Below are 24,609 nucleotides of genomic sequence, written 5' to 3'. Positions count from 1 at the left end.
ATGAGCAGCAAACTCCAAGTTTTCGACATCGTCTTCGAAGGGAACGACGCCAACGTATTCAAGCCTGGTGACCTGATCCAAGGATACGTGCTCATAGTGCTTTCATCAGAGAAAAGACATATCCGGGGTGAGTCTTTAAAGCGATGGTTATGTACTACAGGTAATGACTGTACGCTCTACGTCGCTCGGGTAAACAAAGAGGCTATGTACTCGAGCCTACTCCGGGAGGACAGCGGTGCAATTTTCACTTCCATCATGTAGACAGGAAGGTAGAGCTTGTCTCTGAGAAAATCGATTTGATTGCCTTTACAGCCATCTATTCAAGGCGTAGTTTCTTTTTCATTGTGTTCACACAAGTCATAAAAATATCAATACGATCTTCTTTTTTTTTTCAAATCATTTTGAAATGAATACAGATGGCTTAATCGGGATCGTTTTTGTTCGTTTCATTTTCCTTAGTTATCAAAATTGATGCTGCCATTGGTTTTATGATTTTAAAGTAACCTGGTCATGGTCATAAACATGTGCTAAATTAGACGGTTGTCCTTCCTTGATTTAAAAACCTATAGAGCTTATAAGGCAATTCCAAAAGAACTTGTTGTCAGATCTTACTGTTAAGTTTTAGATACTAACGATGAAAAAGTAAGTGTAAAAACGTGTATCGAGTTTTGATTTTTGTATGATTTGTGGGCTTATAACATAATATCTAATCTATCATGAATATTTTTGTAATCTATTTTCGATCAACATACATGTTATTCAAAATTCAATATAGTGCTTGATGAGATAGATAATACCATGTGGTATTTTGATAAAACACTGACTGAAGTGATAGAACGCTTTAAGTACATGGCCAAACATGATGATATCAGAATAGGAGATGTAAAGACGATATCGAAAATGTTTCATCAGGGCCTTAAACAACGTAGACTGATTTTACCTACAAACTACTGTATCAGCATAATCACAAATATAGTTTGCACTGTGTATATATTTTGGTGCCCTTATAACGTATAGGTATTTTGCTCCATTTGCAACGGTGTTTTAAATTGTGTCATATTTTGTAGTATTTCGTTCATAGCGTAATTCTTTACGTATTGAGGGTCCCATAATATATAGGAAACCATTTTGTTTTGTTTGAATGGGCTACTCTCTTAACTTCGCAAATAATCATAATTTGCGGTAACGAGAGAAAATATTGTTTAACTGAACTCTAAATTTCATATTGTCGTGGAGATGGGGGTTAATCTCATATCAATGCTAAAACGTAATAAAGCTATCACATTTTTGTAATCTATGTCAAAACTTTTTGAAAGTGCATGTGTTCTTCTGTCGTATGAACATTCAATCAGTGCAAAGAAACCCCCTCAATAAACAACACATTTTCATTACTCGGTGTTTTGGGCTTCTTTTTTTTTTACAAGATGAAAGTCCTTGGGACATTTATTACGTGGTCTAGTCCTGATGCAAACGTGACGGAGGATACGAGGTCTCTAAATGTTAACAAACGCCTTAAAATTGGCAACTTCGGTCAGTTTTACTACTCTGCTCTTTTGTGGGATGCTAGGTCTTGTGATGCCAGATGAAATGAATAGCCATTAGGTGCAAAATGCGATCTTTTTGACAATTAAGTAAGAGAAGGTGTTATCAATATACACCCGGTTCTAAAAAAAACCAAAAAACCGGTGCTTTGCTGTGGTCTGTAGTTTTAGAAGAATAGTGAGAAGACGTAGAAGGCAAGACAAACGCATGATTTTCCAATGCCACGCCACACATGGTTTAGTGTTCGCCAAAAAGAGAAAGTCTTTATTCGTTCATTGTTGTTTTGTCTTCTCTCTTACAGGAGTTGTCTTACTCTTCAGCGTCACACTGTCGTTGTAACGACATTGAAATATTGAAAACAGATCACTATCTTGGTTTACCACGTTAGGCACTCAAGCTACGAAAATTAAACATGGAATTATGCATTTCATGTGCATGTGCCATGTTGACTACAGTATGTGGTTCTTCGGGTAGATGATGTAACATGCCAAGTTATTGCTCAGGAATCTTAATCTTTGTCATATTTTAATTCAAGAAATGGTACTTTTGGGATGAGATGGACAGAGCTAAGGCCAATATTGAGCGACTTTCTTTCATTTGTTTACACTTTGACAATAATGTGCGGACTGCGTTCAGACTCTTACGATATACTGTTCCACTGATATGCGTGTATTTTCTCATTAGTGACAATATCAAATTCGACATGCTATTCTCTTTCTTTCTTTTTTTGAGTAAAGGCTATTTGTACTTTTACTTCAACATGGTATATGCTGAAATATTCCGAATTGTCTCTTTCAATACATTCTCTAAACTTGACTTGCCTTCTTCACTAATACCTGCCAAATACATAAAGTGAAATCAAATCCTTGTGTATAGGCCCAAGGACACAGAGGTATGCGGTACTAGTATTCTACTGGTCTAGCGCATTGTTGCTGTTGGGGAAATATCGCTTGCTCAGGCATAGTCGCGCGGACAGCACTCACGCATGAATCTCCCTCTTATTCTCACTCTACACTCACACTCAAAATTAAATCCATAATGGTATGAATATATGTTTGCGTATGTGAGCACTCAAAGAACAGCGACATTTTTGCTCTTTGAAAAGTGAAAGGTACTAGTATGAAGCACTGATCAATACTTTTACTGTGAGTGTACAAAGCAGAATGGATGATTTACGAATAGCTTCTGCGCTTAGAAACACCAGTATAAATCGCCATATAAATGCAATTATTATTATCATTATCATTGTTATTATTATTATTATTATTATTATTATTATTATTATTATTATCATTACAAACGGCAAGAGCCAAAAACAGTTCAGAAAAAATGAAATGTTATGCTTTAACAGTTCAACGCAATGGTGACTGTTAGCACGAATTAAACTGCTAGCAAAATAATGAAAAGGTAATAAGAGAGTGAGGCATTGGTACTTGGCATAGTCAGCGGAATAAACAAAGTTGAGCTGTCCTTTCTTTCGTCGCAAATACCACCGGTGCTGACCTGCCATGGTTAACTCTGGACTCTCACTTAGCCACCTACTCTTCCTCAGCGATGCCTCGTAGCTGCAGGCTTCGTTCGACCCTGCTTATTCATTTTTTCTCTCCCTTTCTTCTGCAAATATAGGACATAATTTCCGTTTGGATGGAAACCGTTAGTTGATTAAATTTCGCTCTTCGGTAGTCGCAGTCCCACGCGCTGTCAGAGTTGGCGCAGGAATTACTGCCATTGAAAGATGAATCTAATTTTGTGCGAGGAGCTCAGCGAGTGACGCCGTAGCTGCTCCGTTGTGTAATTACACAACGTGCCGAAAAAGCCATCCTTGAAAATAGGTAATTTCTTCCGCTTGGTACGAATCATCTAAGTCATCATGTAGGGGACCTAACGTCATTTCGTTTGCAACTCGTTTACCTTATTATAATACGGTTTGCGAAAACAAGAACAAAGTTTACCCGAAAGATTTCAGGATGCGCGCATACGTATCACGACTACGCATCCAGGTAATACGGGTAGTAATGTGTAACCGTACCCAGGTTTGTCATGCCAGGTGGCAAAATGCACAATCGTGGCTTAAAAATGCACTTATCAATTAGCCGTGTCATTCGGCCTGGGAGCTGCTCTGTACAGTGTTAAACACTCTACTGCCTTATAGCACACTTGTGAACGACAAGACTCTCTTAAGTAATGTATACAAGTCCAATCCAGAAGAGGTAAACAAACATGCATTCGAGCTCAGACCAACTTTAACGGATACACTAACTTGTAGTTGGAAATTTTCACAGCATCTGATGAGGTACTTTTACGAATGTCAACACATTAAAGTGACGAACGGCATTGCACCAACGATAAATCTGTAAACTATTTGGCACTGACGGATTATGAGTATGAATTTCACCTGGAGGAAACTGAACTGTTATGATGGCTCAAACCACGAATGAGATATAGGCTACAGTCAAACTCCGACAGCCCCTATCTAGACTCGAAAGTCTTTAGGTTTCTTGTATAATTAATTGGCTCCTATTCGCACTCCTTAATTAATAATGAACTATAGTCACTGCAGAGATATAATGTTATGCAAATCACGTTGCAGCAGATCCTCCTTCTTCAACGATGTAATTCTTGCTGAAAAAAAAAAAATGATCTCGCCATCACAATCAGGTGAAGATATGAGTGCACAAATTGGATGCAGAATGGAGGAATGAAAAAAAAAGGAACAAATGGAACAAATGTAATAAAATTTTTTAATAAAGATCGACTGACTAAATAAAAGCCATAGATTGTAATACTGCTAGACACCTCGGGGGAGGGTCATTTTGCATAAAAGATAAACACTGTCAACTACCCAACAAACGTCTTTACCTTTCCACTTCATGGATTGATGGTCCACCCAGCATAAACTGTGAGAATCGCCCATCTGTCGATCAGGGTAATCTACTCTGCATGCGAACATTTTGAAGGTACGTTACTTGTAGCCAAGAAGCGAAAAGAGAACAGAGAGTGAGACAGGTATAAGGTGATAGGGCGTGAGGGGCTTGCGCTGTGAAGGGAAAAGTAGCCAGCTTTAACAAAGATTCAAGGAATAGTGAGATATAAGACGTAACGAGGAGACAATATAGAAAATGAGAATAAATGCATGGAATTAAACAAAGACATTTCATCGAAGACACGGAATACAGGAATCTGAAATTTGTAGGGATGATGATTTGCATAGTATGAAAGATTTTTTACCACACATTTCGTCCTTAAAAACAATACCGGTGACATGCATGATGTATACCGAGTAAATGAATTGTTATATTGTACTCTAGAAATTCACTCTACCGTCAATATTGGCAACGATAGCGCGAAAAATGTCAATTGTATGTCAGCAGTGTTCCGTGCAGCAATGTTAAAAGGAGTGAATTTACAGTATATATGACACGTTTTATGACGAGTCTACTGGGATCATCATTATATGGATTCAACAATCTTGAAGCAGGGCTATCTGAAGCACAGTCAGCATGTCAAGTCTTAATGAGGACCTCCATTAATTCTTCCCAGACCATCTGGTTGAAAATAAGGATGGCTTATAATATTTATTTTTTGAATGATGATATCACTGATATTGAGAGCTTGATTGCTATTGTATTTGTATAAAAGTAAGTTTGAACTGGAATAAGAATAAATCATATTTCTCACTAAACATCTTTCCAAAGAGAAACTAATTTGTAAGCGAATCAATGGAATATAGACATTTCGTTTCATCGTGAATGTCAATGCCATGTCATCATTTGCTCGGGAAATCCTACTTGACACGCACCATTTATGAGAGTGAGTGAGAGATTATGTGTGTGTGTGTGGGGGGGGGGGGGGGGACAGGTAACCGCTGTATAGAGGCAGAGACTAATGTATATCAGCAACAATGCATAATACACATGAATAATACATGTCACTATTTGTAAATACCTGTGTCTAGGATTAGGAAAGCCCCTAGAGCCATGGCTCAATGTAACATCATTCAGTAAGTAGGTCAAACTGGTTGCAAACCTCTGTTCTTTAATGCCTTTGCTCCCTATCTAACTACATCTCACAGTATTTAAGCTAAAAACTAATTAATGAAGACTATTTCTTGCCAAGTTCCCAAACAGTTGAATAGTTATATGTTGCTATGTCGCATATTATGTTGTTTTCGGTGCACAAATTTTCTCATTCCCAATCCTGTTTACCTGTGATTTCATAAATATAATCGTTACGCACAGTCTGTTGCGTGTGTGTGTGTGTGTGTGTGTGTGTGTGTGTGTGTGTCTTCAGAGTAATTTTGTTCATAAAATACTGAAGTATTAAACAGCATCATCATTATATCATCATAACTTTGCCTGGCAATAATACATACACAAAATAAACGCTAATGATACGAAAATCAGATCACGGAGGTGGGCAGATTTCAAGGAATATTTCATTTACCCCGTTGTGGGTCCACCATGTTATTGGGTTAAATTTAGAATTACATTAGCCAAAGAGTAAATCAAAAGAGCACCGACCCCCTCGATTCTCTCTCTTCCATGTCACGTTTTATTATCATTTTTTCTAACATCATCAGTTTTCCATGTCGTCAGCTACAAAATCTTCACGCATGCTCAAGGCGGCGTTCGGCTCACGCCCATGGTTTCAGCGGACCCGTGGCATCGATCTAGTGCCCGTTCACACTTTACAATAATATAAAACACATGTGATGTCTCCAAGTGCCCTTTGTTTGATATTTGTTGACACTTTTATTACTTTTACTTCACCTAACCACTGATGGTGATTTTGAATGATTATCCTCTATGTTACAATAACATATTCAAGATAACTACATTCAGTCCATTGTGTGTAACGTGGCAACGTGAGAATTACCCCTTTCCTTAATTTAATTTCTTCATCTAGAACTGCAAATGTACAGTCGATTCACAAATTGGATCTGAGTGCCATCCAGCGATTGGGCCATTTCATTCTGGAAATTTGAAAGCTAGCTCACATCGAATTATATAAATCAATCTCTATAAATTTCTCTCTCGAAGAACGGCGAAAAATGTACCACAAATTTACCAAAGTAGCAATACGGGTCGGCTGCTCTCTGCTCTGCTTTTTATCAGCAAAACCCTCGACGTAACCAAATTGCAAGGATTGTAATAAGATGATCCAACAGGATGCTTGGTCGCTTCTCTGAAATCGGTGCATCACGTTTCTCGAATAAGATTGGGACTACAAAAAAAGAGACACGCAGACGCAGACACACTCACGTGCATATATCATACACATACACATCCATGTATAGGGCCTACTTAAATCAGTGCCTGCATATACTAGTAAATTCTTGCACAATGCCAGTACTTAAACCTTACTGACAGTGCTCTTTTCCCTTCTCTTTGCTGCCAATTCCTCCTGTCATCAAATCGATTTGCGTCATGACCGTGATTTTGTCGTTTTGTCATTTATGCTGTATACTTTTTGTTTTATCTTTTAGAATAATGAACACGATTTCACGGAAGACCAGGCTAAAAGACAAAAGTAAAGCGTCAAGGACATTGTAATAGATGAGAGTAAAAAATAGAGGCAAAATGACAAGATTGCATTGATGGAAGAACATGCCATTTATCACGATTAAATTTTCGTTGCTCTGTGAAATACATGCAGCATTGATGACGCGCTTAAAATAAATAATGTACGCTGACCTTGCGACGAAGGGTATTAAAGGGACAGACGAAATACATACACGTTCAATGTTAACTAAACGTATAGATCAAAACGTTAGCATGAAGGGGTCCAGACCAGTGTGTGGCAGGGCTACACCAATCCAATAACCCTGCGTCAATTTGCACGTCGCCATTTAACCCGATAAGCGACGGAGACTTGCGATGTATTTAAGGGGTAAAAAGTGCCCTCGTCTTTTAGCTACCTGCTGGAGGAAAAAGGATAAGAAGAAGAGAATGAAGACATACGTACAGTTGTTGAGATGGAGGGGCGTTTACTTTTTGTGCTTATCATATTATCGATATTTCTTCAGCTAAGGTACCCTGCGAAAGGAGAAAGTTAATTTTCCCGCCTCCTGAACAGGACAAATACTGGAGGGGCGCACCCTTGACAAGTGACGTGCAAACACGTAATCAGCTTGCCATGTTTGCCACGAGATCCGAGTACGTCCATTAGTACGTGATTGCCTCATTTTCATGCAATGACTTCCCCCTGATTTGTCAGATAGCTACCGACTTCAAAAACCTCCATTCTCTGATGTTTGTTTGTAATCTACAGTTACGTTAACTTAGTATGATTATACTTGCTTTAGCAAAGACGCATTTCCCACGGACGAAAATACTTGCGGACGTGAAAAAAATGTATATCAGCTACCATAACTTGCTTTTCGTATAGAAAACGCTAATGCACTGTCGTGGCAATAAAATTATGTATGGAGAAGACGCGTGCAAGTTGTGTCTCACCGCGCAGAACAACTTCTATAATTCCAAAATTTAATGGTTAACTATTGAAGGCAAGCCTTAACACTTATACACGTTATACTGCTAATGGCTATTGTTTAAGTGTTGACCAAGCAAAGGCGGTGCAAATTTCAACAGATTATCCTTGTTTGTGTGTTTTTCGCTTTTGTTTTGTTTGTTTGTTTGTGTGTATTTTCGTTTTTTATTTGCTCTATCCATCATTCTGTAGAAGTATTGACTGTACACTGTATTAATCTTTTGATGCGGTATCGTATATAGGGAACACGTGCTATAATGTATTTAAAGATATACAAACATCGTACAATAATGAACTATATCCAGACATAGCTTTGCTTTTCATTGATCTTATTTTTCATGTCATAAAACGGTATAGTCAGATTGGAAAGATGGTGTGACGTTGATGAAACTAGGGAAGATTTTGGACATTGCGTTCCTCGAGAGAATATTATAGTTTAGCCATCTATAGGGAATATTATGAAAACATATGACCCTTGGGTAAGTAAAATTTATATGTTTGATCTTGAGAATTATTTACGTCCTTGTATTCTAAGCATGCCGGGTAGTGCATTTTTAAGTTGGCTAACTCGCCAGCGATCATGGGGAGGGGGAGGGGGTACCGAAAAAGATGGGCCCAAAAGAGTCTGTTTTTTAGACATGCTGCGTTGTCGATGATTTTCCTACGAAAGGGGAGAGGGTTTTTATCGCCATTTAGTGGTCCTATTTCACAAAATATGCTTTTGACATTAATCTTAACTGACACTGACTGAATTACTTATTATCTTTCAGAAAAGTGTTATTTTTTTTTGTTATTTTCCAACTAGTGTATATAAGATGCATTTATTTAAAACGCCATTTAGGGTATTGCACAGGGTACCTTGACGAAATACGCCATTTAGGATACGTGACGACCCGAGCCCAAGAACTTAAGAAATGGACCTAGATGGAATGGTATATTACAGCACATCAAATTTGCACTGGTAAATGGCGCCACACCTGTAAAGCACACCCTAAATGGCGTCTGTGACGCCAGTTATATCACGCCATTTAGGAACAATTTCTGAAGTGTTTGGAAGCAGGTGCACATGGGCAGATGGGTAGTACATTAAATTGTCTGAGAGTGACCACCCTCCCGGCATCTGTACCATTTCAATATCATTGACTCACAAATAGTATGCACTAACCAAACCACACCGGTGTTTAACCATATCACATTTGGTAACGGCATTCTTGTAAGGTTGAGAGAATGTTTAGATATGTTTGGTCGTATGTATCGGAGCTCACAATTTTGTCAATGTAGGGAAGTCGAAACAGCAGTTAAATATTTAAAGAAGGAGTAGTCAGCGGGAGTGAATAACATTTCGACCGTGCTGGTCCAATCTAGAGGAGATATTGAAAGACGTGATAAAACAAGGTCGAGCAGATATGAGAGTAGCCCAAACTTTGGACACAGTCATTTCTAATGACACTGCCTATACAGAAAGAAAGGCAACCTGCAACACTACAAGAATTACGTCACAATTAGCTTGATTTGCCGCTCAAGCAAAGTAACGTCGATAATTTTGCTTTACCGCCAGAAGCCGAAAGCAAAGTTAATAGTGGCTGCAGGATTCAGAGCTGGCGTGCACAGCACCACAGAACAAATTTTTAACCTCGGGATAATGTGCCAGCAATACATCCAACATTAAAAAGACCTCTACCATGTCTTTGAGGACTATAACAAAGCCTTTGACAGGGTCTGACATGCAGCCCTATGGGCCCCCGTTAGGTTCTGCTCAACAAACACGCCGACCTGGGCCCTGTTTCATAAAGCTGTTCGTAAAGTTACGAACAACTTACGAGCGACTGGTTATCAGTTCTGATGTGCTATACTTATCAGAATTTCCATAATTCAGCACAAGAACTGATCACCAGTCGCTCGTAAGTCACACGTAACTTTACGAGCAGCTTGATGAAACACCCCCCCCCCCCCCGATTAGAATCATTAAGCAACGGTATGACAAGGCTTCTATTACAGTCTTCTACAACGGCAGTATGGGAGGTTTGTTTATGACGACAGATGGTGTCGGACAAGCCTATACCTGCTTTCATCCACTTTTAACATCTTCCTTGAGAAGCTCATGAAGGATACAATTCAGAATCATGAAGGAATTGTCAATATTGAAGGCAGAAAATTAACAAATCTACTCTTTGTTGACGACTTTGACTGTCTCGCTGGGGAATAGGAGGAGTTAAGAAGTCGGTAGAAGGCCTGGATAAGACTTCGACTGCCCATTATGTTGTGGAGATCACTACCCAAAAACGAAGGTAATGACTAATACCGAAGGTATTAATATGAGCATAAAGGCTGGCAAAGCAGAACTTGAAAACTTGAAAACCCTCAAATGCATTGGGCTATTTTTTCAGACGATTACATTTGCAAATTTCTCGTATAGATCGAATTACAAATGAAAAAGTGAAGAACCGAGTCCAACAAGCCATCGGGCCTTTGAAGATCTGACTAATGTGAAAACATCCTAAACATAAATGGTATGGACATACATTGAGAACATGGTGACTTGTCAATACAACCTTGGAAGGCACAGTGAGTGGAACGAGAACGAGAGGAAGATCAAAGAAGAGCTGAGAAGATAATACCCGAGCCTGGACAGGCCTGAGGCCCGCTGGGAGAGGGTATTGAGAGAGGCCGTGGATAGACAGGGATGAAAGAACGGTCTTCTGTGGCGCCACAGCCGTCTCCTCGACTTCGGGATATTATGTAAGATTATTGTAAAGAAGATGTAAGAAGTTAGTTTAGTCAGCATTTCAGGAAACGGGTCCAGGAGTTCATGAGTTCGTTGAGTAAGCCCAGAGCGTGTGTGCTGCTCATTCTCCTTGGACATACCCTGGTACTCGTATAAAATGAGTTTAAATGATGTGTTGGTTACCACACACATTTGATGACTCGTGCATGCGTTATAGTACAAGCGACACGCAATGTCTGCTGGAATAACAGTTCTGTGGAAACAGTTATTGGCGAATGATCAGTTTTGCATATGTAGGGGAAAAGAGTACTCCAGGAGAGTAATGCAGAGTTGAACCTTCTCATCACTGTTACTACTTATCCTTGTCACTTCTTCCTAACTCATCTCTTCCCTGGTCGCTTTTTTCTCATCTCTACCTCTGCCATTCTCGTCATGCACGCCATTCCGAATATCCATGGTAGTAAATTTCGCTCCACTTCTCATTAGCAGTTTACAACAATGCGTTTCCAGCTCTCACCGAGAAATTGGTCTCTCTCCTCATATTTTGCACTCGGATATCATGTTGAATTCCATACACATAGGAATGAGTAGTTCTGTAACACGTGTGATGTAGCTTTCCTCACAAAAATCATAATTATAGCATGCAAACGCGGACTCTAAAAACGTTGATCTGGTGAGGTACACGGAAAGTGATGACAGTTAGGAATGTCTGTCTACACTATGCTTGAGTCAGCAAAGAATAAATGGTATTCCTATACACTGCCCTGACATAAAAAAAACAAAAACAAAAACACGCAATCTTTTCAAAGAAGCGGTATAGTGCATGCATTTCACTCGGTGCTTGCTAACAATCAGACAGCTTTCAATACGGATAAAATGATGCCGATTTTTTTTTTTGATTCACGATGAAAGCTGTTTTGTGACTGTTATCCTTAAAACTCATCATGAAGGAATGCTTTCGGAGTAACTTTTTGGTCAAAGTCTATTCGTGTTTAGGGTTTTATTTCGTTAGACATTCTTCTTTCAAATCACCTAAAAGTTGATAGAATTTCAAAAGAAAACAGCCGTCCAAACGAACAGCAACAGAATGTGTTTGTTTTTGCTTTTGGACATGATCTGAACCGGGTGAGTCAGGAAGGCAATAGGTGGTGCTTATAAAACAAACGTACTTATTGGACAGGGCCTAGGCAAACCATGGTAAGCTTTGAAGCATTACAATGTTTTCTTACTCCATGCAGGTATCCGGGTGAGGTTCAAGGGAAGAACGAAAACAGAATGGCGAAAGAACGAGAGCAAGGATGATTACTCTTGGAAGGAAGTCCTCTTCGATTACACACTGCTTGTCTTTGGTGAAGGTATGTTTTAGTCTAGCTTGCAGTAATGTCAATGAGGAGGTTTACATGTATAGCTTATCAATCGCCAATGCATGCCATAAGTATTTTCACTAACGTGATTATGTGTGCTTTTGTGTAAAGTATTTAAGATGCACGCACAATCATAAAAAGATATCAAGATTGAATATTACGTACTACCTTTAAGCCTATCCTGCAAAATTCCGTCTACCACCGACTCTTCTAAACTGTCAACATAAGACTTCTGGAATAGACTGTCCCACGTTGATATTCAAAACTATTAGTCAGTATTTGTTTTGCTCGTTTTTGGTCTGCTTGTTCGTGTTTTTTTTTAATGCTTCTTATTTGACGTCAGGCACGTCCGTCTGTCCAATCTACTTCTGCTGGCCTTAAATATAATCTGACGTGTCCCTGACAGTCACGCCACATGCCCGACATGCAAGAGGATTTGTTGTCTTGTCACATCACCTAAGGCAGTGTTGAGGCTCTTGACTCCATCTAAGCGTAGAGAACCTACCCCCTTTAAGTCAATCAAGCTAATTCACCGTCCCTGCCACTGATGATATTAGCACGATGCGAACCTGCGCAGTGCAGTGTTGGTAATACAGACACGGGCTCACAGTGTAAATGCCCAGTCAAGACTGGATACACGTATAGCAGGTGTATTGAACATGGGCTTTGCTGGCACAATGTATGAACAGTTGCATTATTACAGTGGAACAATGAACCAATTATCCTACCTGCTGTGGTACAGAACTTACCGCTTCTATTTCCATCTTAGCTGTATGTCTGTCTGTCATAAAAATGACATGATTTATAACATATAAATATATATATATATATATATATATATATATATATATACATATATATATACATACACAGTACATGGTTTCAATTTGTATGCAGTAACTATGAAGGATATCTCTCCACCATAATCAAAAAAACACACCCTGAGAGAGGCTCCTCTAGAAATTACGGACTGCCTAAGGTGACTGCACAGTAATTTCTGAGTGACGCAGATCCAAAGACAACAATACCGTCAGTCACAGAATACAATCCATTATTCAACAGAAGCTAAACGTAGGGTATAATATCTTATTTCATATTCCTTATCTAACAATGTATCTGTCTACATAAAAAAGCAACACACAGATACAAGTTGATACTTGGCAGTAGATTGATTGACAAGTCGTGTCACATCCTATATCAGAGAGTGATCATGATATTTTGATTTAGTAGTACACTAAAGATGATAACTGTGATAATGATGATAATTATGTTGTCAGTTAATGATATCTGTCACACCAGTTCCATGAACCTAACAGAAAGAGATTGATAGAATTGCAGATAGATAAATGAATGAATGGATGACAGAATTATAAGTGATAAATAACGAAAAATGAATTGATTATTAAATTGATAGACTTAAGCATGACTTTGTATTAGTAGATACACAAACAAATGTAAGGAGAAAACCTGAACAGCTTGAAGTGGCCAAGGTGCAGCAATGCTCAAAATGGACGTGAAATCGTGTGAAAGATGGTGCGAGCAGACGACGACACGTCGTACAGGCGAAGATTATGAGCTGCTGGAGTAGCTGTAGGATAAACAATTAGCAGTAGGTACAGAGAGAAGATAAACAGTGTACATCGTAAATGCATGACGACATTTTGAAAATATTTAGTACAGAGGAAGAGGTGCTTTGGGTATACTGCTGGAGAGACGGGTGACGTGCATTGACATGAAGCATAACGGCTATTCTAAGCAATCATCACATTGCATTTTTTTTTTCACTACCGAACAATTCGAAGGGCGGTGAACTGGATTCATAAAATCTATGACCTATATATCCTGCCTTGCTTTTTAATGGACACCATATTTAATTCGAGTATTAGGGGCTATAAAGATTTCCTCTTCTGGCTTCTTACGGTACTGAACCAATTGAATTGCAATCGAAACAGTTGGCGATGCACGAAGGAATTTTGTTATCATGGTGTGATATTTATAAAAGAAAACCAAACAAACAGCCCAGTCAAGTATTTCAAACAGGAATGGTATCTCATTGTTCCGTTCATAATGTTTCCATCTTAATCATAAACACTGGTCGTCAATTTAGTTACCAACTTCAAAATATGGATACACGTATACTGCGCGGACTTGGTAGGAATTTTGAAGTCTTTTCAATGTTGCTTTCCTCATGTATGTTCTGCAGCACATTCTCTGAGTGGTATTCTACAAAAAGAGAGAATAACCTATTCATACACTCAGCAAAAAAAGAAAGTCAACACTTTTTCCATTATATGTTTTTCATAGAAGATTTTGGTAAAAATCTTTGTGTCATATACCGTATTAAAGATTATTTAATCGGCTATCAACCCAGTAGATTAGTACAAAGGGAAAATTTACACATGAGTGAACACATTCATTTTTGTCCCGAAGGCACAAAAGTAAAAATTGCAGAAATTGACATTTGGTCATTCATTTGCAAATGCCCTTCACAGTAGCCTTGATAACAAAAGATTAGTTTAAGACATTGAGAGACATGAATGAATAGCAAAACTAAGTTTTTGTTTCCTTGTATCTCTTTATATCCTCAAACAAAAACAAAGTGGGAAACTAAAGGGGGAAAAAAGAGCTTTTTGTCAACTCAAATTTAAATGACATAGGGAGCAAGCCGCAAAGGTGATAAAATGAAAAGAATTTCTTTATTTTGTTCTTTTAATTTAGGAATTTAAGAATTCTTGAGACAAATTCAAGAACCAAATACCATTTTCAATTTTCTCCATTTGAAATAACATTTCAGATTTCTACCATTTTTGTTGATACTACCTCTTCTCTGTGATTTGAATTTGGATTTGACCAAAGAATCTTCATTTTCTCCATTATTTTTTGTTTTTGGCCTTTCTTTATCTTTGGGGGCTATAGAGACATTATAGAGGTCAATGGGTGGTTCTGTAAATCATTTTGTGGATCTGATCGTGTTAAATTTGTCTTTTGCGCTCATTGTTATATGGAAGAGCACATACGCATGAATGAGAACTTGTCCATTTTTGCAATTTTTACTTTTGTGCCTTGGAAGAGAAAAACGCTTGTGTTCACTCATGCGTAAAGTTTCCCTTTGTACTAACCTATCAGGGTGTTAGCCAATTAAATTATCTTTGATATGGTATATAAAACATAAATACTTAGCCGAATATTCTATTAGAAATATGAGCTTGAAAAAAGTGTCTACTTTCTTTTTTGCTGAGTGTACAACTCACAAAATTTGTCTGTACCCATGCAGAGGTTTTACATTTGAAATGTCACCACGTCATATCACTCAAAGGGTCCAAGAAATGTGGTGGGTGTTATGGCTCGATCCCAGTTTTGTTAAATAAATTGCATTCTAGACTTGCTAGGAGAAAAACCTTTCGAACGTGAGCAACAATGGCAATATTGATAGAGAGGATGTATAGCGATGTTGCCGTGCTTTCATTGTACACAGGGCACGTAGTAGTTAATGGCAGACGGTGGAAGCTAGTCGGAGCCTTGAGAGCTTCCATACCCACAGACCTGCTCTAGATGTAGGCGTGTCTTCGCATCAACGTTTACTCTCTTTGGCCATTAAACCTCAGCGGTAGTTTCAGAACAGAAACATTCTGCAATCAATATTCCTAAGTAACAATCAGCCGTGATCGCTGCTGATTGCGGGGCGATGGAAATGACATGAAAATTATCTTACTGTTGTTCCCCCCCCCCCCCGTTCTTGTTAATGCCAATGGATCGGAGGGCGAATCTCTGCATTCATTTCAAAGGCATTATTTACCATTTGCGGATGAAACAAAAGCCCAGCATTAGTGCTTAAGAATATAGTTCTAAAATGTGAGTTAGGGATAGAAACCACCAATATAAAAATTTAAACCAGTATAATTGATGTTAAGTATTGTTGAATATAAAAAATGTGAACAACAGTAATGATAAAAATGTTTCTAGACTAAACCGTCTACAGTTACGGTTTAATGAGGAAAAAAGTGATGTCTCCTTTGTATCTTAGGCTCCATGGCAAAAATTCTATGTGGTAGTATGTTTTGTGATATAACTGACCTACACATTATTATGCATCAAAAGTGATACCTTGATCATTTTTAAAATCACTGCTCCCAAAGGTAAATAGGCCTTTAACAGACAATAAAGTACCTTGAATTTTTACTGGTAACAGTAGTGGGACCCAGGTGTGGAACCCATCTGAGTAGGAAATCGTACTCACTTCTGATTTTTTTATTTTTTTAATAGACTGGAGGTAAGTATGTGTTAGGGATTTCCCATGGATTCATCACACATGAATTACATGTTAATTTGAAAGTCATAAAATGATATTAGAAGGATGAATTACATCACATCCCAATAGCCAGTCAAAAATATTTCAGAGAAATATTCAATATCTTGGTTTTTATATACATAAATAAAATATCATATCTCATTGGCTCTCCTTTTGAAAAGGTTAATCTCTAATTGTTCAATCGCTTCAAGATCGAATTTTGATGTCCAAAAGATACCTACTGCAGTGTGAATGGATATAGACAACTTTTTCTAGGATCATTCATCCAGAAACTAGGATGACTGAACAATAATTGAGCAACACGTTGTATCCATACTCTGTAAGTGGACGGAACCTGTCAATAAAAGGTAGGCACGGATAGTTACGAGCAGAAATTTCCATAGCCATTGTTGTTGTTGTTTTTATTTCTGTCTTCAGACAAAAAATACGCACATTACAAGTTGCATATACATTGCATATACGAGCAGAAGAAACGGAGGATTGCCCGTTCAGTCACATTTACAAAATACGGTTGTTCTTCCACAGGGTCCCGAATTTACAATACAATACAAGAATAATACACTGTATACACAGAACATAAGAAAACATGTTGAGAAGACATAGCAGAGTCCCATGAACATTCTAAAATCACTATTATATGTTGGTGCAAAATAAAAAAATATCAAGTACAAAAAAGTCAAGTTCAAGAACCACAAACAAGTCCATACTTTCTGCGTTGTAAAAAAAAAATAATTCTTTACACTGCTGTGAATAATTCTTTTTCCTGCATTCTCTACATTTATCATTACCTATTCTATTCTGACATAGCAGTAACCAAGTATTTACTCATTATTTATCGAGCAATCCACGTCCCACAAGCTTTGCTTTTTAGTGGATCACTATTTTCCATAATCGAATTTATTTTCCGCACGCCCACGAAGTATATATGCATTGTTCCTCCTAATTCTTGTACATATATATATATATATATATATATATATATATATATATATGTTGTTATATAATTTATCTCGTATACTACATGAATCTTTTGCAAATGTTTGAACGATATTATTTCATGACATGTATACTTTGTACTATGTTTTGATTTTCGTTGATTGGAAATAAACTATGATATGAATTGAAGTATTCCCACTGTTATCTTCCAGACCCGGTCAGCGATCGCTCCTACATCCTGCCTGCAGGGAGGCATAAATTTCCCTTCAGATACCGACTGCCTCTAGGTTTGCCTCCAGAGATGTACTGTAAGTTCGCCAAGGTGACCTACGTGGTGAAGGCTATCATTGATCGGCCAATGAAGTACGATCATTCGTCCAAGAGATCCTTTAGGATTCGGCCTGTGGTCGATCTTAACCTCGTATCAGACGTCCTGGTAATTTTTGACACTTGACTCTTGCATGAATGTTAGATTAAACGTATTCAAGTCTCTTTCATAATTCATCATAATGTATAAGTTGTGTATAGTATTTAGGAAACAATTCTGCAACTTTCTCATTCTTTTGATTTTCGTATAATGTTACTAAGTCTTGCATTACAACGTATAGCGAAACGATTTCTTTGATGGTTTACGTTCGTTTGGTGTAATAAATCCTGGGAGAATGAAAGCTGAAGTGAGGAAAAGAAGAGACCAAACAAAACAAAATGCATACAATGTATTACCTTTTCCTCTGCCATTCTGTATACTGTTCTTCCATTTGTACCTAATTGCAATCGGTGAGTTTATCAGAAGACTTCTCCGACACGCTTTTATAACACAAAGAAAGTCAGACTTGTCTGATGGACATGCTTTGATAAATAATATCGTATACCGAGGATGTCCATGATGATAACAAGATTGCAAAAATGATGGTAACACTCAGAAAATGACAACAGTAATTCTACTAAAGATTAAAATGAAGATAACAATGATGACAATAGTAATGATATCAATACTGCATCATGATAATAATAAATATATATGAAAATATGTAAATATGTATCAAATCCCTGAGAACTAAATTAATCTGTTTGCACTTTTATATTTATACTATTTATAACGTGAAATTATTTGTTAATGTTGCATAAATGACAATATATACTTAGCAAAGTGCAATGACATATTTGAAATGCATTGTACGTGTACCACTAATTCTTTCTAAAAAGAGTGCATCATATCCAACACAGTAATGGCACGCCGATATCCAAATAAATGCATCATTGTAAGGACTCGCCCGTATGGGTAACCATGTAAATGTCATCAAATTGGCGCATTTTTTTGAACTACGTGATATGAAAATTTGGAGGCGAGGCAGATAGACATTTGGACATCCTTCACTCTCAGACGGTTGTCTGTCTGACATTTATTACTTTGCGATGAGATAGGGATGACAAAATTGTACCTGTCATATTCACTTTATGCTGTTATTGCAGCCATTAAAACCATCCTGACAACGCCATTGTGAGGCACAAGAGACCAATTTGGTTTAGCCTTGATATTCAAGCCGCAATGAATTCAATATCAAGCCTGGTGGTAAGCAAATTCATGTGACGGGCAATATTCTCTGTTAATGTGCGTTGCAGGTACTAGACGAAACATTAGGTTCCATTGCATGCTGTAATGCCGTGCATTCACCAAATTGTAATGTCATAAAAACGAAATATCGGATTTTATTGGGAAGAGGCAAACAATAGTATCAAACACATTTTGATGACGTAATAGTTAACAACATAATTTACTGTAATCAGTATGACCCCGCTTATACGCTTATGTTGGAAACTGATTCGCTTCTGCTTCGTCGCGTGAGATTAGCAATAATGCGCTTAGAAACATCAGTATAAAGTACCATATAAATGCAATTATTATTATTATTATTATTATTATTTTATTATTATTATTATTATCGATATACTATAATTAATATTTGAGGGGTATTTGTAACCTCGTACATTGACGTGACAATGGGCCATGTGAATGAATGAATAAAGGTAGGACGAAAGCAAAACAGGCAAGATGTTTTTAGGCTTTTTTTCTTTTGCACTCTAAATATTTGACGGATTCACCCATCTGTTGATCTTATTTTACCCCCCCCCCCAAAAAAAAAAAGCAAAAGGAATGATCTAGTGTTGGAATGATATATAATGGACTTTGCATCATCTCCAGGTAGCAAGGGCTGATCAGAGTTGCATCAGTGTAGAGGTGACATGACTTCACACTCATTTTATCAAACTATACGCAATACATCAGCCTGTATTATGATAATCTATTTCTATCATTCGTCATGTCTACCAGTGTCTTGAAGACAGTAACACTTCGAAAATGAGTGATCTAAACACAATAAATCCATTCCACTGGTCATATCTGAACACCACAGAAATGCTCGCGAGGAATAAGGAACTGCAGTGTCATAATTGTTATAAACAAATTTCTTTAAGAATATTCACATTTTATGAAATAAACCCTGGAATATTTGATTTAATGACGCTAGCATCCAATCGGAGACCAGATGACAGCGAAGGAAGGATGTCTGTGTTGTGAGACGGGACCTGTCACTCTCGAGATATCGGTCGACAAGCGAGGTTACATCGTCGGGGAATCGATGTGGATATCGGGACGTGTTGATAACCAGAGCAACAACGATATATCGCTCATCACCTGCACACTTATTCAGGTTTGATTTAGACAGTTCTCGTGAATTTGAGGATTGATGCAAAAAGCAATCAAAATGAATTTTATATTCAGATTCTGCAAATACATAATGCTTTCAAGTATTTGATTTAATATAGAGAAGACTTTTCGAAAAAAAAGTCAGAATGTGTGTCTACGGTCTCTATTATGTAACTTTGCCCATTTCCTAAATTATAGATTTTCCCTTCCGATCTACTTATCTTCAGCAAGCTGCTGCTAACCGTTGGTTATTAGTCGATACGGATTACTTATTACTCACTCGTAGATTTAAATCTCAGGAAATCATTGTTAACTGAATACTATTATATTTGTGCAAATAGGCAAAATAATTCAGGCTATGGCTCTTTTCCAGATTGTGTCTACCAACACTGGTTTTAGGCTTGCACCTTACCAATTCGTAAGTAACAATTTGTTTAAGTTAAGTGCTTATATGTGTCTTCGAAATGCAAGCTGGGTAATTAAAAATAGGACACACAATACCCATGTATCGATTTCACAGACGATCACGTTTTTTGCCAAATCTGGCTGGAGCACTGATGACCGTCGAATACGAGACTACGTGGCTGAGATCGAGCTGGAGGGGTGTGCATCGTACCAGAAGAAGGTCATCGAACCCACACCGTTCATGGTTCCGCCGATCGTTCCATGCGCTTTTGAGTCCTGCCCCAACATTTTCCTCGAGTACTCTCTAAAGGTGATCACTTTACTATGTAGTATTTACGACTTTCAATCTACTAACTTGATCTTGTAATGTGTATCTTATTGGGATTAGTTTATTGTTGAATTAGTGTTCTCCTTCATAGCTGATATTGCGATCCCCCTCCCCACCTAAAAAGTTCTATTTTTTTAACCAAACAACAACAACAACAACAACAACAACAACAACAACAACAACGACAACACGAATTCACACATGCCGTGGTCGCACCGGCAAAACTTCGTTAAGTTAAAGTTCTCGCCAAAATTTCACTCAAACTGAGGAAATTTCCCGAACCCCTGCAAATCCTCTTAAAGTTTGCGCAGTCTTCGAACGCTCGCAACTGAAACTTCGCGAAGTTTTGTCACGTGACCAGTCAACCACCTGTTTGCATGCGGGCGGTGCCTCCGAAGTGCGCGCTCATCGGGATGCACCTGTGCGCATTGTTACGTCACAGTCATTAGCTGTCAGACGGCGCGCGCTTTCTTTTTTGTTGCACATGCGCACCAGTTATTCTTTTTTTTTGTATTTATGTTTTATTAAAAAGATTATACAAAATCACACTATTTACAATAATTTTCATATACACAATCACTGAACATTGTAGAGTAATTTTTCGCACCAGTTATTCTAACTTCGAGAACTGAAACTTCAGAGTTGGCTGCCAGTGTGAACTGGCAAACTACGCGAAGAGTTCTCGAAGTTAAACTTCAAGAAGTTTTGCAGTATGCATAAAAAGTAACTATAACTATAGATTATTGCCCCTCCATCTGAACACTCGTTCTTTTGAATTGCTTCTTTAAAGGGGCATTCCAGACGATTTTCATAACTTCACATCATGTAGTACATAAATCAACAGCTCCATGTACAGATTTCTGGAATTTATTGTGGTCCTTGAGCAGAGAAACAATGCTCTGAAAAATTTTAAACAAATTACACTGAACAGTGCTGATGACATAGGAGCCTCACATATACCAGAAATGTAGCAGTGCAAATCCATTACAATACCACTTGTGTAGAATATATGCATGCCATCTTCTTTCGTTCTGCTTCCTTGAGCCCCAACTCATGCATTCTTACGGTGAGGCTGCCATGGCATCACTTTGTTCATTGCAATTTGTCGTAACTTGTAATTTTGAAATCATTCTTATTCCTCAACCCAATCACTATAAATTCTGAAACTCTGTACTCGGTATAACCAGGGAGGTGTTAGAAAAGGAGAGACAACTCTTCGTAATTCATGCAAACACATGTTTTGGTTCAAAGCGTTACAATGGGATGTCTAGCATTCCACTATACGCTTTGAATGTAAAAGTCTGAAAATCATCCGGAGGTCTCCTTTAAATACTATTTTAAGTTACTGGAGGAACCTAGCATCTGCACGATGCAGTATGTAGTATTATATTTGTAACAATTTGTAACAAGTTTAATTATTGATTGTGTTCCCGGGGCTTTGTCTTACCTACACTTTAGATCGCTGCCGTGGTGGGCTTTGAAACTCCAGTGTGCGTTCTCAAGCTACCGATATCTATTGGTACCATAGCTGTGCTGCACTCAAACCCTCCCCCAGCTGTGAACATGGCCGTGACCCATCAATCAGAAGTCAAACGCATGGGTATGTTAACTCGGTTGGCTATATATCTGCCTGTCCTGACTCTTGAGGTCATTTAGTCAGAAGACATCAAACGTTTGGGTTTAGGCATCGCATACCCACGCCTATGCCAGCACTCTTGACTAGTTACACATCCACGTTTCATTTGAATAAATTGCACCAAGCCTCCCTAAAGTGTTAGTTCTGTACGTTCAAGATCCTCAAGCATGTTATACTTTCTTCCGACAATAGACTACAAAAAAGGAAACAATTGTGATTATCTAATGTTTTAAATCCATTTTGTAACATGCTTGGTAGCTCTTTTGACACAGTATGTACGAGTAAGTAACATTAATAGAAGGTTTGAAGAATATTGGGTTTTAAACGGGGGTTTAAGTTCGCTGTTGTCGAAAACTTTGCGTGGCTCAATTGCAAAGAGAACAATAGTTGAACATGGATAATATCCCTGTCACCATATACGATTTATAACACGAAGAACCATAATAACGGAATTAGGAATGGGAATGTATTGGGAATGTTTTATACATGTATGATTATAAGATGTTCACTTTTTCGGTCGTCTCTCATTTCCACTTCTTCCGCCACGATGGATTACATCGAACTTTAGAACCACCACCTCCGTCCTACGATATAGCCATCTCCAGTTTTCGCGAAATGGAAAGTGGTCAAGAGCCTCCCGTTCCTCCGCGGCTATCCCTGCCTCGCTTGCCCTCTCTTCCAATTGTTACCAACTACACACCTGGTCACAGCATCAGCCTCCCAGTCTCAGCCAGCCCCCAGACGCCGTCTTCGAGGACGAAATTCGACGTTACGCCAGCCTTTGAGCAACAACTTAATCGCGAGAGGTATATTCTGCCGCCATCACCCTACGCCACGATATCCAGCGGATCGCTGCCAGCCGTGTCTGCCAGCATAAGCCCTCTGTCGCCTACTTCGCGATTAAGGTATGAGACAACGCCCTCGTCGACGAGGGTCAGTGATCGCTCCCTGCCCGTTGTGGCCAACTCCATGGCCACAAACTATTCGCCGACATCACATTCGCCCATGTCACCACTGAATGCAAAACCCAAACAGAACACTGCAGTGCAACCAGAGCTAAACAGTGAAAGAACATCACTTTTGGCAAATAGAATGACGTCAGGCGATTCGAGCACATACTACGACACGTCGCTTGGTTACGAGCAGCCTGCCATAGATCCATGGCGGTCGAGCAATAAGTTAATTCGTGAGATTCCTCAGGAACAGCGGATCAGCAGAACTAGCGGACGAATAGCCGAAGCATTCGTCTAGCTACCTCTCATACACGCAAGCATGCTCACTTACATGCACACCTTTACCTGCAGACTTCCATATTTCACCGTAAATATTTTGTTTTCCTAGCTCGTACACAGCTGTTTCACTCATATCATGCTACAGACGCCAAGTTTTGCCACTAAAATATGTCTCTACTTACTGTTAAAAGAAGATTCATGTAACTTTATGTAAACCTAACAAAAAGAAAGTGAAAAACAGTGACTGACATGTGTTTAAGGCTGTTCTCATGATCATGTAATAATGTCAACAAAGGATGTCTACACCCCTCCTCATGGATAGAAAGGGGAATGACGAATGATGCGTTAATCACTGCAATATTTGGGAACTTGCTATCACGATTTAGTACCAAGCCTTTAAAGACTAAGCTTTGATATATATATCATCAGCCATTAGTCCTGATAAGTCAGATAGCTTTTGTGATTCATTCAGTAACTTGTTTCTTCAACCGTGCTGACGAACTTTGACAAACTCTAATCTGGTCCCCAGTCATGCCAGTCAAATTTGTACAATACTTTCTTCATAAGAAGCCATTTACCAATCATTCTTGTGTTCTTGACAAAGACAGTATTTAAGTTATTACTAGAAGTGGATATGTGCGTGTTGAATATGATGCAAGATTTGAAAACATTAATTCGTGTTCTTCATGTCGAATGAATACTAGCATTATGATTGGTAAGCGTAATGATACAAACAAAGATAATCATGAGTAAGTTAAGGAACACATTATCAACTCACTTTCGAATTGAGGTATATTGAACTATAAAAGTGACGAAATTCTCTTCTTGTCAACACTTCGCATTTTAAGTTTGTGAGGTTTCCCGAATAGGGTTCTCTCTTTTTATTATGCGATCTGATCTGACTGAAGTATACAGCGTTATTTCCTATGTCCATCA

General features: G+C 38.4%; 1 protein-coding gene across 1 annotated transcript; it reads left to right on the top strand.

The window, feature by feature from the left end:
* On the top strand, window positions 1-23,692 carry LOC139721314 (arrestin domain-containing protein 1-like). Its single transcript, XM_071632635.1, has 7 exons — window positions 1-127; window positions 11,995-12,111; window positions 17,578-17,801; window positions 19,894-20,076; window positions 20,593-20,787; window positions 22,264-22,405; window positions 23,010-23,692. The coding sequence occupies exons 1-7, from the start codon at window positions 1-3 to the stop codon at window positions 23,690-23,692; spliced, it is 1,671 nt and encodes a 556-aa protein (XP_071488736.1).
* Window positions 23,693-24,609: the final 917 nt, after the last annotated feature.

This window comes from Diadema antillarum, unplaced genomic scaffold (genome assembly GCF_040938485.1).
Source record: "Diadema antillarum isolate AM-2024a unplaced genomic scaffold, OU_Dant_1.0 scf00000141, whole genome shotgun sequence".
NCBI classification, from domain to species: domain Eukaryota; kingdom Metazoa; phylum Echinodermata; class Echinoidea; order Diadematoida; family Diadematidae; genus Diadema; species Diadema antillarum.
The sequence above is the reverse complement of the archived record's forward strand: the minus strand, read 5'-3'. Positions and strand labels throughout refer to the sequence as shown.